We start from the raw sequence: 17,267 nt of genomic DNA on the forward strand, positions 1-17,267 counted from the left end.
CAGCTTATGTAAATAATCCATGTGCTATATTTTGTCAACTAATTAGTTGTACCTTAGATTTTCTGAACATATCAACTGAGAATAATTTAATTCAGTGCCATGAACACCGTGATTGGAAGCAGTAATAGTTTTCATTTTATCATGAGCATTTATTGTTCTATTTTTGCGTTTTGATTTTTCAATATCTGTTTAGAGTTACCATATTTATTAATACCATATTTATTCGAGTACCCCCCCGTCCAAAAATCCGAACCAAAAATCTAAAAAAAAAATTGAGTATATACTGGTATTTTAAAGTGCAACAGATATGATAAAAAAAAATGTAAATACGAAAATATTCAGAAAGTAAAGCATTTAATTCGTTCATTTAAATTACAATATAATATTACATTAATAATTAATTACCATAAGCACGAGTTTAGTTCAGAATCAGTAGGCCAGTAAAACGAAAAGAAAGTATCATGTTGAAAAGGATCATTTCAATATACTTTTTAATATGGAATTTTATTTTTAATTAATCACTGTCACTGTTAATGTCTGTAGAAGAGTTACCTTGTCTTCACATCGCTCTGCCAAAGGTGTCACTACTTCATACTCTGCCATAGTCTTCACTACCATCAAGTTCATTAGATATTCCGCATTTTTTAAAACTTTTCCTTACTAATTCCGTGGAAATACCTTCCCAAGCATGTTTTATCCAAACACAAATCCGGTTAATATCTGGGCATTTGATTCTTCCTGTAGGTGTGAGAAAGAAATTTTCATCAGCCATCCATTTACTGCACAGTTGTTTTAATGCAGATTTGAACGATTTATTAATGCAGACATCTAGTGGTTGCAATAGAGATGTCAATCCACCTGGAATTATTACTTGGTCTGTCATACCCTTTTTTAAAATGTCTTTCATTTTATGAGTTGTATGACCTCGATAACTATCCATTACTAGCATACCGGTATTTTTTTCATTAAGTAAATCTCCTGATTGCTTTTGCCATACACACCTGATCCAATCTAAAATTAAGGTTTTGTCCATCCAACCTGATTGCTGTGCTCTGATTACTCCATTTACCTGTTCAGTAGGAAGAGTTTTTCTTTTAAAAACAATGTACGGAGGTAATTTTGATCCATCAGAAGTAATGCAATGCATAACAGTACACCTTTGTTTTTCATAACCACCATTGCGAATCGTAAAACTTTTTTCTCCTTTTTTGTTTACGGTATTGTCAAATGGCATTTCTAGATATACAGGGGTTTGATCAGCATTTCCTATTTGAGAAGGCAAATAGCCTTTATCTTTTCTAAGATTTATTATGTATTTGTGAAAATGTAATATTTTTTGTTCATAAGCGTCTGAAAGTCGTTGAGAAATGGTCGTCTTCGTCTTATTAACAAATCATTCCGTGCAAAAAATTGGGTTATCCATCCATGGCTTGCTTTAAAATCAACTTTATTCAATGATTTAGCGATTTCACGAGCATATGATTGACACATTTCTGTCATGACAGCATAACCGCATTTCCTTTTTTCCATAACAAAGTCATACAATTTTTTTTCTATGTCTGTGTATTTTGCTTTTAAGCCACGAAACGCCCTTTTATTATCAGTGCCTTTCACCAGAAGTTGTTTCTTCTTACGCCAGTCTTGAATGCAGCTTTCATCTACGTCAAATTTTCTTCCTGCCGCCCGATTTCCAATTTTTTCAGCCTCTTCTATAACGCGCAGTTTTTCATTTACTGTAAAAGATCGTAGACACTGTCCTTTTGTACTCATTTTAATGCCGTAATTAAAATAAATCACCATATTAAACTTTACAAGATAAACTAAACAGATAAAATGCACATAACCGTCCACATATACAAACAGTACAATGACTATGGTGAATAGACAAGACAACAATGGGTAACTGATACTGTAACTGTAGTGTCATTAGAACCGGATGCAGCCCATACAGAATGAATCAGTTTTATAAAAATACCATAACTTCGTTCCTGTCAATAATATGAACAGGATGTTAATAATTAAGGATGTATTCTGTATAAGCGGCATCCGATATTGATAAACATAAATAAGTAACAATATTTATGTGATTGAATTTAGGTACTTCTAAGAAAACGTTTACTTTACATAAATTATCCTGGCTAAAGGCTATGTTTCAAGTAAGCCCTGCACCCTTATTTTTTCTCTCCAGTTCCAAGAAAAAAAGTGAGGGGGTACTCGAATAAATACGGTACATTATTTGATTACTTTTAAAAATTTTATTGTAGAATCTGTGTTCATTTTGTTTTTTAGGCTAAGTGTGTTTCTAATTTTTTAATATAACTTTCAAGTGAAATACAACTAACTTGAAGATAAAAATAAGTGTTTTTTTTTATATTTGTGAAATACAGTATCTGCAAATGCAAACAGTTAGTTCTCATTACCACCTGGTAAGTCAAAATTTATTCAGTAAACAGTATAATATGTATTCTATAAAAATAACCTATTTCAGTTTTACTTTTTTAAAAAACTTTTAACACAGATTGTAGTCTATATACAGTATATAAGTTTCCAGAATATTCTAAATGTGTAGCAAAAAGAGATACACTTTTTATTATATAGCCCCTTCCCTTAACTAGCAGTTCTTTAACAGTCATGATTCTGACCCCAACATTTTACTTTTAATTGATTTGAAATTAAAGTAATCATGATATGCTATTTTACAGTACAATAATTTTATATCTAATTTCTTATGTTGTAATTTTTTCTTCTAGCTATTCAGCGTTTTTCATTAAGGCATTACAAAAATTAAAACCTACAGTGACTGTGGATAAAGTAAAATGTGTATTGTATGCAGATGCATTATTAAGGTTTATATCAACTGAAGCAAAAAAATTAAATAATAAATTGTGCTCGTTTAATTTATGTCCATTGTCAAAACAAATTCGTAATCTAGTCATGAGTGAATTTACTGTTAGTTCAAAAACTGGAAGGTATATAATTTCTTTTTTTCTCTTATAAGTTTTTACGAATACTATTTTTTTATGGCATGGTGTTGTTTATATGTATTTTTTTTTATTTGAATGTTGTATTGCATGAAAGGTGTTTTTGTTCTTTCTCCATTAACTTTATTTTTACTAGTAAATTAATTGCCACAGTATGATGAAAATAGTTGCCACAATAATTCTTGAAAATAATACAAAGTTGTTAAAACTAACAGAAATAGTAAAACTTGGACATACATGAATCAAAAAAACTTTTATGACCTTGTAGATTATATCTTGATTGATATACAAGGGTGTATCAAATATAAGCGAGACTTTATTTTTTAAGTTACATTTGGTGTAATCAAATAGCCATGCATACGTAATTTTTCAACATAGTCTCCTTCTTTGGAAATGCATTTTTCCCAGCGTATTGGGAGGTTTTTGATTCCAACTTCGTAAAATGAAAAGGGTTGTTCAGGAGTCAATTGAGCACAAAGACCTCTGCAAAGGTGAAGATTGAAATTGCAGTATTGACATTTGTTTATATGCCAATGCTACATCATCTTGGAATCGTTGCCCTCCTAGTACTTCTTTAAGCAGCCCAAAAAGATGAAAATTGCAGGGTGATAGGTCAGGACTATAGGAAGGATGGTCAAGTGGAGTCCATCCCATTTCCTCTAAGTTTCTACAATTTAGAGCTGCAGTTTGGGGCCGAGTGTTGTCATGGAGGAGAATAATGTCTTGAATCGGTTAGTCATGTCTTTTGGAACGAAAAGCAACCTTTGCCTCATTCAAAAGCTCATATTAATAAGCAGCATTTATTGTGTAATGTTCATGCAAGAAATCAATGTGCAGAATGCCTCCCTGATCAAAAAACACAGTTGCAAGCAGCTTGCCAGCAGACAGCCCAGTTTTGGGTTTCACAGGGGCTGCCTCACTCTTCCTCTGCCACTCCATGCTGGCTTCTTTGAATTCGGGTGTGTAATGATGGACCCAAGTTTAATCGCAGGTGATGATTTGATTCAAAAATTCATTCCCTTCTGCAAACCATGCAGAAAGCTCATGACAGACTTGCAAACATCTCAGTCTGTGTTCTGCTGTCAAAAGGCGAGGGACCCACCTGACAACTTAACGGAACCCTAAGTCTTTTGTCATGATTGTTTGACAGCTTCTAAAACTTATTCCAACCTGTTATGCAATTTTGGAAACTGTCAGACTTGATCGCCTTCAGTAAGGTCACAAATCCTGTGAATGTTCTCCTCCGTAATGGGTTCAAGGACAGTGATCATGTAACTCATTTTCAACCCGTTCACATCCTTCCTTGAACTCCTTATGTCAGGTGAGCCCTTAATAGTGTTTGATCCCCAAACTATGCAGTCAATCTTTGCAGAATTTCCACTGGTTTTATGCCTTCATGAGCGAGAAATTTAATGATGATGTGTTATGCAGTGGAAGGATGCACCTGTTGCTCTGACATTATGAGCATTACTGTCAGACTGTTCTGAAGCAGACACCACTAGTCTCCCCACTCCTGACATTTCCACCAATGCACTGTAGAAGCAGCCACTCGCTTCCTTCAAACTTACACACTCAGAATGAAAAATCTCTTTTATATTGATCCACCCTTGTAATTCATAAAAATTATATTAAAACTATTTTTTTAACTAGTGAAAATTTTAAATGCTCTTAGGTATGCATTTATCAAGCAACTTTCTTGTTACTCATCATAATCGGTCACAAGACTGAAATCTTACATTTCCTCCTATTGTAACTTAAACTCTCTGTTGTACATTTTTAACAGATTTTAAGACCTTTTATTATGTAGTTGACCTACATTTCCAATTGATGCTTAATCAATTATTAGTCACTATTTTGTTTAAAAAAATAATAACTTTAGATCAGTTAAATGTTTAGAATTTAGATTTTAACATTTATTATTACAGAATAAAAACACAAAACATATGTATTACTTTTCTGTATGTTCTCCCTGAAGTTTTTACATATTTTTCTCAAGAGCCAGTTGCACATGGACTCCTTTGCTGTATTATCACTTTGGAATCAATGCCCTCCCAGGCCTCCTTCAATGCCTAAATAAAAAAAAAAACATCACAGAGAGAAAAATCTGGGCTGACTGGGATATGTTCTAAGTTTTCCAGTAAATTTTGTTCAGTTTATCCAGATAGTGTGTGAGATCGGTTCTTGTGAAGGAGAATTGCATCTCTGACAAGGCTTTTTGTTCCTGTACACAGCTTTCATTTTGTCCAAGAGCTGGCAGTAGTATGCAGCAGTGCAACATTCATGGAGAAAATTGATGAACAGTACACTTTTCTAGTCCTAGAAGAATATTGTAAGGACTTTTCCAGCTGTTGGATGTGTTTTCACTTTTACCGGGTAAGACTCTCCACTCCTATGCCAATCCATACTTGCCCGATTTTGATAAAAAGTAAAGTGAGAACACATCTCAATATGTGATTATTTGATGCAAAACATCTTCCCTCTTGTGAAAATTGACCCAGGAGCCTTTAGTAAATTTCCTATCTGTCCTGTTTCTGATTTTGGGTCAAAATCTAAGAATCCACCTTGCAGAATTTTTTGTACCCAGGTGCTTATGATAATCGAATCTGTACTTCCATGAATGATACCCACTTTCGAAGTAATTTCATCTACTGCAGGTGCCAGTTGTCTTCAGTCAGGTCACAGATCGACTGAATGATATCATCTATCACCCTTGTCCTTGTATGCCTACTGTTGCCAATTTTCTACAGTTTCACACCTCCTTTATATATTTGCTGGTCCAGTCATAGATTTGAGTACTTAAAAACATTATATTTCCAAACTGCATGGAGTCTAGTCAAAATTTTAGAGTGTGTGATGCCCTCATTCATCAGAAACTTCACAATAATACGTTGCACAACTGAAGATGGAACCTCTTGGTCTGGCAAGAGACTACTGACCAGAGAGGTATGAATGCCAAGGTAATTGGAGCAATCCATGTTCCACATATTTCTACTTGCAGTATCCCTCCATGCTCAGTCCACTCATGTTCATATGCGAGCCATAAAGACAAAAGTCTGTTTTGTAATTGACTGCCCCTTGTTCATGTGGTTTTCACACATATTCATTGATTTAGACTTTTAAAATAAAGTGTAGTCAGTGGCAGTTAAGAGTCTACATTTAATATTTTTTAATTGTTTGTCAAAAAAACATCTGGGTGAAGGTTGACTCTATTCTGTGTATAATTTTTTTTATTTTTATACTAAAAAAATTTTAACTTTTGGAATATTGTTGTTATTATTAATGGAACTTTTGGAATACTGTTAGCTGTAATGGCGTATTCCATTATTAATTTTCAGTACTGATAATATTAGTAATAATAATGTTATATTTTATAGTTATTCTAAAGATTAGCTCACTTTAAGAAATTACTTTTAACTTATTGTTTTCTTTACTTATTATTTTCTGATTTTTTGACATTTCTAAAATAATTCAATTAATAAAAAAAAATATTCAAACGTATATCAATATGATAATGCTTGTTTGAAGTAAAAATGTGATGACTTTTTACAGTTTGGGTCGTAACATTGATTGTAATCTTTATTTTAAAATTCAAGTACCCAGTAAATGTTGCTGTAGAGTGTTGGATCAGTTTGAATTTATATAATTTTATTTTATGTAATTTGAAAGATGACTTCATGCTTAAATGTAATTTTAATATAATCTAATTTTAATAAGATTTAAGAACTAGTCATCTGCTAACATTAAAAAAAAAAAAAAATACATAATTGTTACTTAAAAAGAAAAAAATTTGTCACAAAGTCCATTATCAAGTAGAATCTTAAGTTGATATGGATCGCAAGTTGAGTGGTTTGGCTTTCTGAGTTCAGAAAGCAGTTACCTACATACCTTGCTCACTTCATAGTAAATAATAATGTTTATAACATGTAGTATAGGTTGAGAACAAAAAATTTAATTTTATAAAATACATAAGAAAATAAGTATGGGAAAATGTACATTACAAGGAGAAAAAATATACAAGACAGGTGTGAATTAAGATATGATACTAAGTTGTTAAAAGGAAGGAGTGGTTAAGAGCGATTTACTTGTTTAAGATACTGATAAGGCTGTTGGTATGTAATATCTATGACTTTTTTTATAACTAAAATATTCACTACCTACTTTACTAAAATGCGCAGTGTTAAGAAATACATCTTTTTCAATATATGATTTTTTTATGTAGTGTGAAAGGTAGTCCAAATTTTACACTCGCATACACTTTGCACTTTTATAAATTTTACATTTACAGTCCAAATTTGTAAGATTTCATTATATAATTATAAATACAGTAATAATATAGTTCTTTAATTTGCACGTGTTTATTTTATGCATTTTTGGTTTTACAAGATCAATTAATTACAGAATGTGTATTTAATGTACCCAGAAAAAAATTCTCTTATTCACATAGGAAGGATATAAAGGTGGGTAAAAAGTTATTCAAACCCCGAATTCATTAATCCATTGAAGTGGAAAATTTGCTTTTAGGTTGGAACTAATGGCTGGAATGGTGATCTTTGATGTAGAAATAACATATACAACAATCAAGTATTCTTCTCATTCTCTCCTTCAGTAGAAGGTGTGCTGTAAAAAGACTATCATACATTTTACACAGTCTCATTCTGCATTAATTCTTGAGAGTTATTTTAAATCTCAGTCATTTTTAAAGTCCCAGGAAGACTGCTATAACTTTCTTCAATCAAATTTACCCAATTAGTTAAAATTTTCATCCATAGCCACTTGCGTTAGAGAAACCAGTTGTGTAGATGAATGAAATTGATCTGGCAAGCCAAGAGTTTTAAATGACAATTCTTTTGAAAATGTCTGTGCATGCTTTCCAATTGATGCTCAGGCATGTTCACCTTGAAAGTAATTAAGAAGGATATCTCAACAGATTGTAATGTAAGGTAGTGTATGCAAAGCCACAAAAAAGCTAAATTATGTTCCTCAGAACAAATACACAATGTTACTGCTATGTGAATTCTTTGGGGGAAAAGTCATTTTTTATGGTATATGGCCATGTAGATCAGCAGATTTCGCTCAGAGTTTTTTCTTTAGGTTTATTTAAAAGAAAAATTGTCCAGAAATCCTTGCACAATTGATGGATTCAAGCAGAAATTGTAGTTGAATTATTCCATATCAGTACTCTAACCATTAAAAAAGTAGTTACTAATATGGAGAAATGTATTGATGCCTATATAATAGAAAATGGAGGACATTTCAAACATTTATGGTAACAAAACTTTTCAAGTTATGAAATTATTTTAATGTTTATTTTGTAAAATGTAATAAAGTTTTTCATGTGTTTGTTTCCATTATGTATTTTTTCGATATGGGGAAAACTTAACTTTTCATTCACCTTGAAATTCTGGTGAAAGGGGCTGAAATTTATTATAGATTTTCACAATATAGGGACAGTGCTTATCACATAAAAGTGTTTTTTCATGGATAAAGAAGTCTTAAAAGTGGCCTGACTAGTGTAACACACAAAGAGGGAACTGACATCTATCAACTTCCACCACAGACTACAAGATTCAGCAAGCTTGAAAGATGGTTTTGGTGAATAGATGAGTTACTATCAATGAAGTAGTGACTTCTTTGAATATCAGGCATGATTCTGACCATAAAATCATCCACGACAAGCTTGGTTTTCATAAAGTTTGCATCATGGTTACTAAAATATTTTACTGCAGAATACAAGTTTAAACAATTGACGTCTGTCAACGCTTACTCAATCACTTCAACAAGGAATGGGGCACATTTTTGAATAGTCACCAGTGATGAGATGGGGGGTTTATCACTAAGGGCCAGAATTGAAATGTCAGAGTATGTAGTGGAACCACCTGGATCTCTGATGAAGAAAAAATTCAAAACTGAGCCATTGGCGGCAGAGGTTATGCTAACTGTTTTTTGGAACGCCAAAGGGTATATACTAGAAGACTTCGTGGAAAAGGGACTACATCAACAGCATGAGTTACAGTGAAATATTGGAAAACAAGTTGTAGCCAGCAATTTGTTTTTGTTGCAATTTGCAACAAACGCAAAGGTCTATAGTCAAAGAAAGTGTTGTTGTTGCATGATAAGACTCACCTGCACACAATTTGTCACACCATTCAAATCATCAACAGGTTGAATTTTAAGGTAGTGGAACACCCTCCCTGCAGCCCACATCTTGCTTCCTCCAACTTTCATCTGTTGGGCCACTCAAGGATGTTTGCGAGATCGTCAGTTTTCCACAGACTTAGATATGCAGGAAGCAGTGCAAAAATGGCTTTGCGACCAACTGAAAACCTTGGAAGGAATATGCAAGCTTCTGAACTGCTGTACCAAGTGCATTGACAAGGAAGATGACTGTGTAGAAATATGATGTACATGTGGAATCCGTACCTTTGTATAAACAGATTGTAGAACAAAAAGTATAGATAATTTTTGTCTCGCCCGTGTACATTGCAGGAGTAATTTGTTTAATTATAACCTTACACCAGATCTCACATGTAGCTAATGTCTTAATTTACACACCCTTCATTAATTTAACAGTTTTTCCATGTATATAACCGATGAGAAGAATATGATATATTTAATTCAATTTAATGAGTACACCATTTAATGGGTACACAAGGTAAGAAATGGGAGACAAAAATGTTACAGAATAGATCTGTTAAGTGACAATAGTTATCTGAAAAGTGACAATTTAGTGGTAGGCATGAGTGCAATGTCACTCACAAACTGTACATTTTTTCCTATTTATCATTAATCTTTTATGTACATTTTTTCATTTTCCAGGTCAAGACCTATTTATATGCGAGATAAAGCTGTTTGTTATGCCTTGGTCTTATTAATGATTGCATTTGATTATAAATTAGAACATGAGTTTACATCAAATTTATTTAATAATTATGCATTAAAAAGGTAAGTAATAGTACTATTTTTATTTTTTAACTTAGGTGTGCTTTTTTTAAATAACAATTTTACAATTAATGTATTAAATTACACTAAAAAGTATTTTTTTAGTTTATTTATTTGTGTAGCTTGCTTTTACTTAAAGCCTTCATTATCCAAGGTCTTTAGAACAAAAATTTTCTTGAATAATTAAAAAAATCTGATAACATGGAAGTAGTATGATTTCCTCAAATATATATCAAAATGAGATCCGCCAAATAGTCTACGTTCAGACTAAGAAAACAATAACTGGCGTTCTTTTTCTCATTTATTATATTATTGATGAAACATTAAGCACTTCTTCAACATTTCAAAATTTAATTTTGTCTTATTTATAGAAAAATGGATATATTATGTTAATACACCAAAATACCTCAAAGAAATAATAAAAGAAGGAAATCTGTGTTTTATAGAATTTTAACACTTTTTTAACCATCTACATGTTGACAGTATACTGAAACAATTTAATAAAAAGGTGATTCGAGATTGTCATTGATGTATATTTCTGTGGATCTTTAGTTTTATTAAAAAAGTACAGTAACTTAAACAAAAAAAATAACTATATAAAAATAATCATATATTTAATGGTTTGATTTTGATGTACTGCACTAGAATGAATGAGTGACTTCTGTTAGTGGACACTTCAATTGCACAATTCCTTATTTATATCTGAAGTTATATACGTGTATATATAGGAGATGAAAAAATAACTAGAATTTCTATTTTTATTAAAAAAGGATTTACTTATTCTTCTAAATTGATATTGTCCTCTTCAAAGTAGCACCCAAGAGATGCAACACACTTATGCCAGTGTTTTTCTTCCAATCCTCAAAACATTTCTAGAAAGTTATTTTGGTATTGCCTTTTGTTCACTTAGCGATTGTTTTTTTTCATCTATTTTCATAAATCATTGCCCTTTTAATATTCTTTCCCTTCATCAGTGGGAACAAGAAGAATTTGCAGGTTGCCATTTCTGTAGAATAGGCTGCAGCATCAATATGATGTTATTTTTGGGTGGATAATAGTGAATTATTAGTAAAGTGTGAGCTAGAGCGTTATTGAGGTGCAAATTCCAAGAATTGTTTGACCACACTTAGGTTTATTCCATTACTGTTTTTGATTTTGGTGATATTTGTTATATGATAACTACCCAAATAGTAGTGGCAAAAAATTTTTTTTATATTTAAAAAAAATTATTTTCTTGATTAATAGACTATTTCCTAACTTTTTCCATGAGCTGTAGTATTCTTATTTTATATCATACAGAGATCATAAAGGGCTTTTTGTAAAGACTAAAAATGGAACTTCATCTTAGTGTACTGAAAATTGATTTTGTTGCATAACCAAATCTTATAATGTTTACTGAAGTTACATTTACAAATAATTGCTTTTTAAAATTTTGGGCCCAAAATAAATAATGAAGGGCTTAAGGTAACAGGCCTGTTTTTACCTTTTAATTCTTACATACTAGTAGTAATAAAAAAGAAAATTGGACTGTTACTGAGTGTCCTTCATTAAAAAGATGGCTGCTAAATTTTAAGATTTTGAAAGTGTTTCATTTTTGAGGCCTAAAAACCACATGTGGGACAGGTGACAAAAATCTGAAATGTTTACAGCCGTAAGTATGTTTTATGTACTTAAAAAGCATATAAAATTTATTTTAAAATAAAATAAAACCATATAAAATTAATTTTTTTGTTACTCAAAGAGGTTGATGAGTAATGAAGCCGTTAGAAACACTGTTTCTTCTAACCATAAACGACATATCCAATAATACTGATGTATATATTTTTTTCAGATTATAAAAATTATAACTAAACTGATTAGAATGAATAAATTGATATTAATAAATAGACAACTACAAAATGATAAATAATGAAATACAGAATGATAAATTAATAATTACAAAATGGTAATTCAAATACATTAACAAGTTGTTCGATTCTCTTTTGCCTTATTTTACTTTTGCTAATGGAAGTTATGTAAATCTTGTACTTTTTGATAACATCTTAACTAATATAACTTAGTGCTCCTGCCATTTTTTTATTGAGTAGAACTGATAAGTCCTCATTCATCTTTGGTGTAATGTTATGTCCGTCCTCTTCCAATAGTTGATAGAAAAAGCTCTGAACGCGAGAGAATCTTTAAAATATTTTCCATTTGAACCCGTGTTTGATTATCTTTCAATGATTTTTTGAATGAAATACCAGGATCCTGCGGATGGAAAAAGTGTATTCGATATTCCTCTTCATTTTCATGTATTTTGACTTCAATGACTTCGACTAACCACCACGTGCCATTGTATATGCAGCAGATATCATTTTTACATTTTGGATTTAGTAAACCTTTAAAGCAATCAGAAACACTAGTGTCCTTGTGTACTGATACTAACATAAATGTTTCTAATTCAGAGATCACCTGGACTTGTTGGAACATAACTGTGAAAATTTCTTGTTTCTGGGACTGTTGTAATTACTGATAACGAGAACTGAGGTATTCTTCAGTCTCTTGAACATCTTTATTAGAGCAGAAAATAAATATTATATTTTTAATATTGTCTTTGCAATAATTGTACATTTCAGAAGGTGTAACAATTTGATTGTCCTTTGAAGGCTTGCTTTAGTTATAGTCCTTTTTACAGTTCCACCAATACTATCACATGATCCTATTCCATCATATGAGGCAAAAAAATGCCATTCAGCTGCGATTTCAAAATCCTCTTGTTGAAAGCACAAATTTCTGACATTTTTTTTATATTGGGCTGAGGAGCCATCAGAAAAATAAAAAAGTTGTTTAACTTGTGGTAACAGTGTTTTTACTTATTTATAACCTGCTTTTGGAAGCAGAAGAATGATGTAATATTGTACTACAAGTACTCGCTAATCACACAGTAGCTTTGGCTTTGTAATTTTCCTTCTTTTTTAAAATATATGAGAAATGGATGTACTGTGGCATAAGTTTTTGAGCAGTGATATGACTAGATTTCATCATGTATCACAAAAGGAAAATTTTGAGATAAATCTATTATAATACATTCATCCTCCAAGTTTTCCTTTTTAATGTTGAGGAAATTAGCTTGTTTCTTTGAACAAAATGATACCTTTTTAGATTATTCAAATTTTCAAGTTTATCTAAGTAACGGTCAACAGAAACCATTGTTTGAGAATAATTTCTGAATCAAAATCATCCCAGCTCTCTTGCAGTAGTCTGAGCACTTCATTAGTACCTGGACTTTTTTCACACTGTGACAGCATGCAAGTTTCATTTTTTTATCACATACCATGGTTGAAAGAAGAATTTTATAATCAGATTTCATTTTTAGAGCAGATAACATGAGTTTTACATTTTGGTGAGTAACACAAACACAAACAGGGTGAGTACCTGACCCACCAGCCAACACAAAATATAGGTTTTAAATCAGCAAATTTTGAAAAACCAATTTTTTAAATTATGTTTTTCTTTGAAGGCTGTGTACAATTCTTTTAAATTGCATAAGATAAGCCTTTCTTGAATATTAATTTTCTTCCTGACAGTTTTCTTACAGAGATACAATCCTTCTTGCCTGGCACCATTTGGCTGTGCTGCTCATCATTCTGGTAAAAATCTAGGATATATTAGTAACATTTTCATCAATTACGTGACTGAGTTTCTTTTTGCCGATTTGTGGCAAAATTCCACTTGTTTTAACTAATTGTTTGAATTGACAGGCTAAATACTGACAAATACTAAACTCATTTTAACTTTTTTGAATGCTCCAGCTGCTTGGTAATAAACTTAAAATATTAATTTTTTCCTGGGTTGATGTAACTGTTTTCATTTTGTCCTTTATTTTAATGATTAATTCTTCATATCTCTATCTAAATCAGCATAATTTTGTGGTATTAAACTGGTTTCTTCTGTAGAAATATATAAATCAAAGGAATTGTTTAATTTACTGGTAACTGACACAGCTATTTTATTCAACCGTAAAGTTATTTTAATTCAACAGTTTTGAAGAAATTTTGCTTTCACTCATTTCATATCTAAAGTGTCAGTTAAAATTGTTTCACCCAAGTCATAAAAGTTCCCACCTCTTCAGCAACTTCTCTAATATTGATTCATTGGTTATCAATTACACTATCCTTTATTTTGTCAATATTTTCATTGATTGTCAATGTGTTAGGATATCCTACCTTTTGTTATCTTCTGCCTTTTTGAAACTGTTTGTACCATTCATAAATTCTTAGTGTCGACATAACATCCTTGTCAAAAGCCTTTTTTATCATCTTCTCCAGTTCACTGCACATTCCATTTCTGAAGCAAAATTTAATGAAAATCCTTTGCTTTGTCATTTATGAACAGAAAAAATAATCATCATAATAAAATATGTTCTGATTATTCAGCTGCCAGATTTGAACTGAGCATCTAATATTGCTAATAATATTTGTATAAAAATAATGTAGGCAATGCTGCCATCGTGTGAGAAAAAGAGAAATTCAGTTAAAATTACATAGCATGTGTAATTAAAAAATTATGCTTATTTTTTTATGTTGCATGCCTGTGCATGCACACATTCACATGCACATACACACACACACACATCATATACATGTATGTATACATTTTTGTTTATTTTTTCATCAAATGATTAGCTGGGTTGATGCTATTCTCCTCTACAGTTTTTATCTTCTACACCTTCTTTTATTTCCAAATGAACTAAGCCTGTACATCTTATTTTATTAAATAGCCTACCACTTTAGTTCATCTCTTCACAACATTCCACCACAAAACTCTCTCCTCACCTAATCATCTTAAGACCTCTTCATTTCATATTTTATCAACCCACTTAATTTCAACATCTTCCAGTAACATCACATTTTAAACATCTTATTTCTTTCCTTTCTGTTTTTTCTTATTGTCCATGTTTCATTATTAAAGTGCAGCATTCCTCATGAATATTTTTAAGAATATCTTTCTATTTTTTAGATCTGTTTCTCATATACTAGCAGACATTTTTCCTGCATAAAAGCTCTCCTTGCTTCTACAGTGTGCTTTAATTCAATGATCCTTTCAAAGGAAGGTTAAAGTAAAGCAAATATCAAAAGCAGCAATAAGAAAAACTGGGATAGATAATGTCAACAATTAATGTACCCCTTCTGACAAGAATGATGCATTTCTTACGTTATCTCAACTTAGCTGGGGAAAATATACTGAAGAGTTGTTTACCACACATATGCAGCATGATAAACTTGACAGTAACTCTCAGGAGTTCACTGTGAACATCAAATGATGTTCATACAACAGCCATACAGATTATTTTTAAAGGGAGAAGACAAGTGATAAGTCATATAGGTAAGACAAAAATTACAATGTCAATGAACCTCTGTACTCTGTACTGCTAGAGAGTAGAACTCTAGTTGGTGATAACTCAGCTAATTTATATACTCTCTTACCACCCTATTGTAGAATGAATAAATTATCTGTAAAAATGGGTTAATCTCAGGTAATTACTGTGAATATTATTACTATCTGTGAAGATTACCTGATTTCTTCCCAAAATTATTAATTTATTATCAAATGACAATTACTTTATGCTTATATTTCATCAGTTTTATGTACAATCTCAAATTTATATATATATATATTTTTTTTTTTACAGATTAATAACTGTTTCTAAAGCACTTGGGTTTGTTCAATTATATGGACAGAAAGCATGGAAACTACAGTTTCCCTTGCCTAATGGATATCAGTTAAATTCACCAAGAGGTCGAAAAAGACCTTCGAAAAAATAACTGTTGATTTTTAAAAAAAATTAAATAATAATCAATGTTCTAATTTGTTTATATACAGTTATATTAACTGTACAGAATATTGTGAGGTATATTATAGTGCCTTATTTTTTAATTCATACAATGATTATAAAATTGTTTTAAAAAAAATTACAGTTTTAATGTAATTTAACTAATTTAATTGTAAATAGTAAAATAATTATTCTAAGTGTAAAAAAATAATAAATTTGATTTATTTTATTGTAAATTCATGTGCAGATTTTTTGTATACTATGAACTATTCATATGTATAGTTGTAATCAGTTAAATGTTTAATTAATTTACAGTGAACTACAGTCCAGCCTGTGGTGCACTCAGAGTATGAAATTAGGTATAGACAGTTTGCTTTAAGACATTTTGCTTTAATATTGTCAGATTAATAAAACTATTAGCTAAACTTCATAGTAGATTGCAGTATTGATTTTTATTCAAAGGTTAAGTTAGTTTGGGGTTAGGTTGTTAATTTTTTACTTACCTGCTAATTTTTCTATATCATATTCATACATTCCAAGATGTTTTGGTGAAGAATTATTCATAAAAAGAAAATTTATTGTAATGGTTTAGTTGTGGAACAGTACAATGACAAACTACATTTAATATGATTATGTATTTATTATAGTTTTAAAATTAGAATGGTACTGAAAGTTCTAATGAAGCAGGAACAGTTTTACCGTGCAGCACTGTCTACAATATATAATATTTTAAATATGATAATTATTACAGTTATCTATAATGTAGTGTCACTAAATTAATTAACTTTTTTAAGAAGTTTACAAGAAATAGCTCTGTTTACTTATTCCGACAATATTTTTCTTCAGTAGAAAGTAAATTTCTAATTAAATGAAGTAAAAGAGTAGCAGCTGCAGTATAACTAACTAGAACACTGCATAATCCGAGTGTTATAAAAAGTATTAACAAATGAATTATATATGTACAACAGAAGTAGTAGTGATGTTATATAAGCTGTTATATAATGTTATTCCTGATGAGGTAACATGTCCTACGCTTACTTTGTTTTAACAGTTTTGTAACTTTGTGCTGCTGTTATTGCTAATAAATTTAAATATTATTACTGTTAGTTAAGTTGGTAACTTATTGTTAAGGCATGGCTGTTATACAAATAATCTTTGTTTTACTGTTAATATTATTCTAGTTTTAGTATTAACTGGAACTTTTTTCCTGATCATTGTCAATTGACTGCTCTCAAACAATGAAGTTATTGGTCAATTACAGATAATGGAGGTATTAGCTATTCATTGAACATAATGTCTTTCATGCTTAGACACTTACCTAAGTCTTATTTAATCATATTTTTGACGTTTGCCTATTTATTCAGTACTTGTCAAGCATGACAGAAATGGTTCATATTCATCAATACCAGCTGCAATTTATAGTTCCATCACTCTTACCTTGACCACTTTCATTGGTTTACAGCAATAGAGTAATATGTGTCTTTTCTTATTATTAATTTCACTAATATGACATAAGGTGGAAGACTCATAATCCA

At 30.9% G+C, this 17,267-nt stretch overlaps 1 protein-coding gene across 2 annotated transcripts in view; it reads left to right on the forward strand.

Annotated features, from left to right (window-relative positions):
* Polr1E (RNA polymerase I subunit E) overlaps positions 1–17,267 on the forward strand; it is a 43,937-nt gene that overhangs the window by 19,933 nt on the left and 6,737 nt on the right. The window contains exons 5-7 of one of the 2 annotated variants that reach the window (XM_075367419.1): positions 2,751–2,969; positions 9,798–9,923; positions 15,592–15,972. In XM_075367419.1, the coding sequence (XP_075223534.1) occupies positions 2,751–2,969; positions 9,798–9,923; positions 15,592–15,724 (478 nt within the window). In that variant the 3' untranslated portion in view covers positions 15,725–15,972. Of the gene's footprint in view, positions 1–2,750; positions 2,970–9,797; positions 9,924–15,591; positions 15,973–17,267 lie in introns of those variants that run through there. The other variant, XM_075367420.1, reaches the window with a different exon arrangement.

This window comes from Lycorma delicatula, chromosome 5 (genome assembly GCF_047948215.1).
Source record: "Lycorma delicatula isolate Av1 chromosome 5, ASM4794821v1, whole genome shotgun sequence".
NCBI classification, from domain to species: Eukaryota; Metazoa; Arthropoda; class Insecta; order Hemiptera; family Fulgoridae; genus Lycorma; species Lycorma delicatula.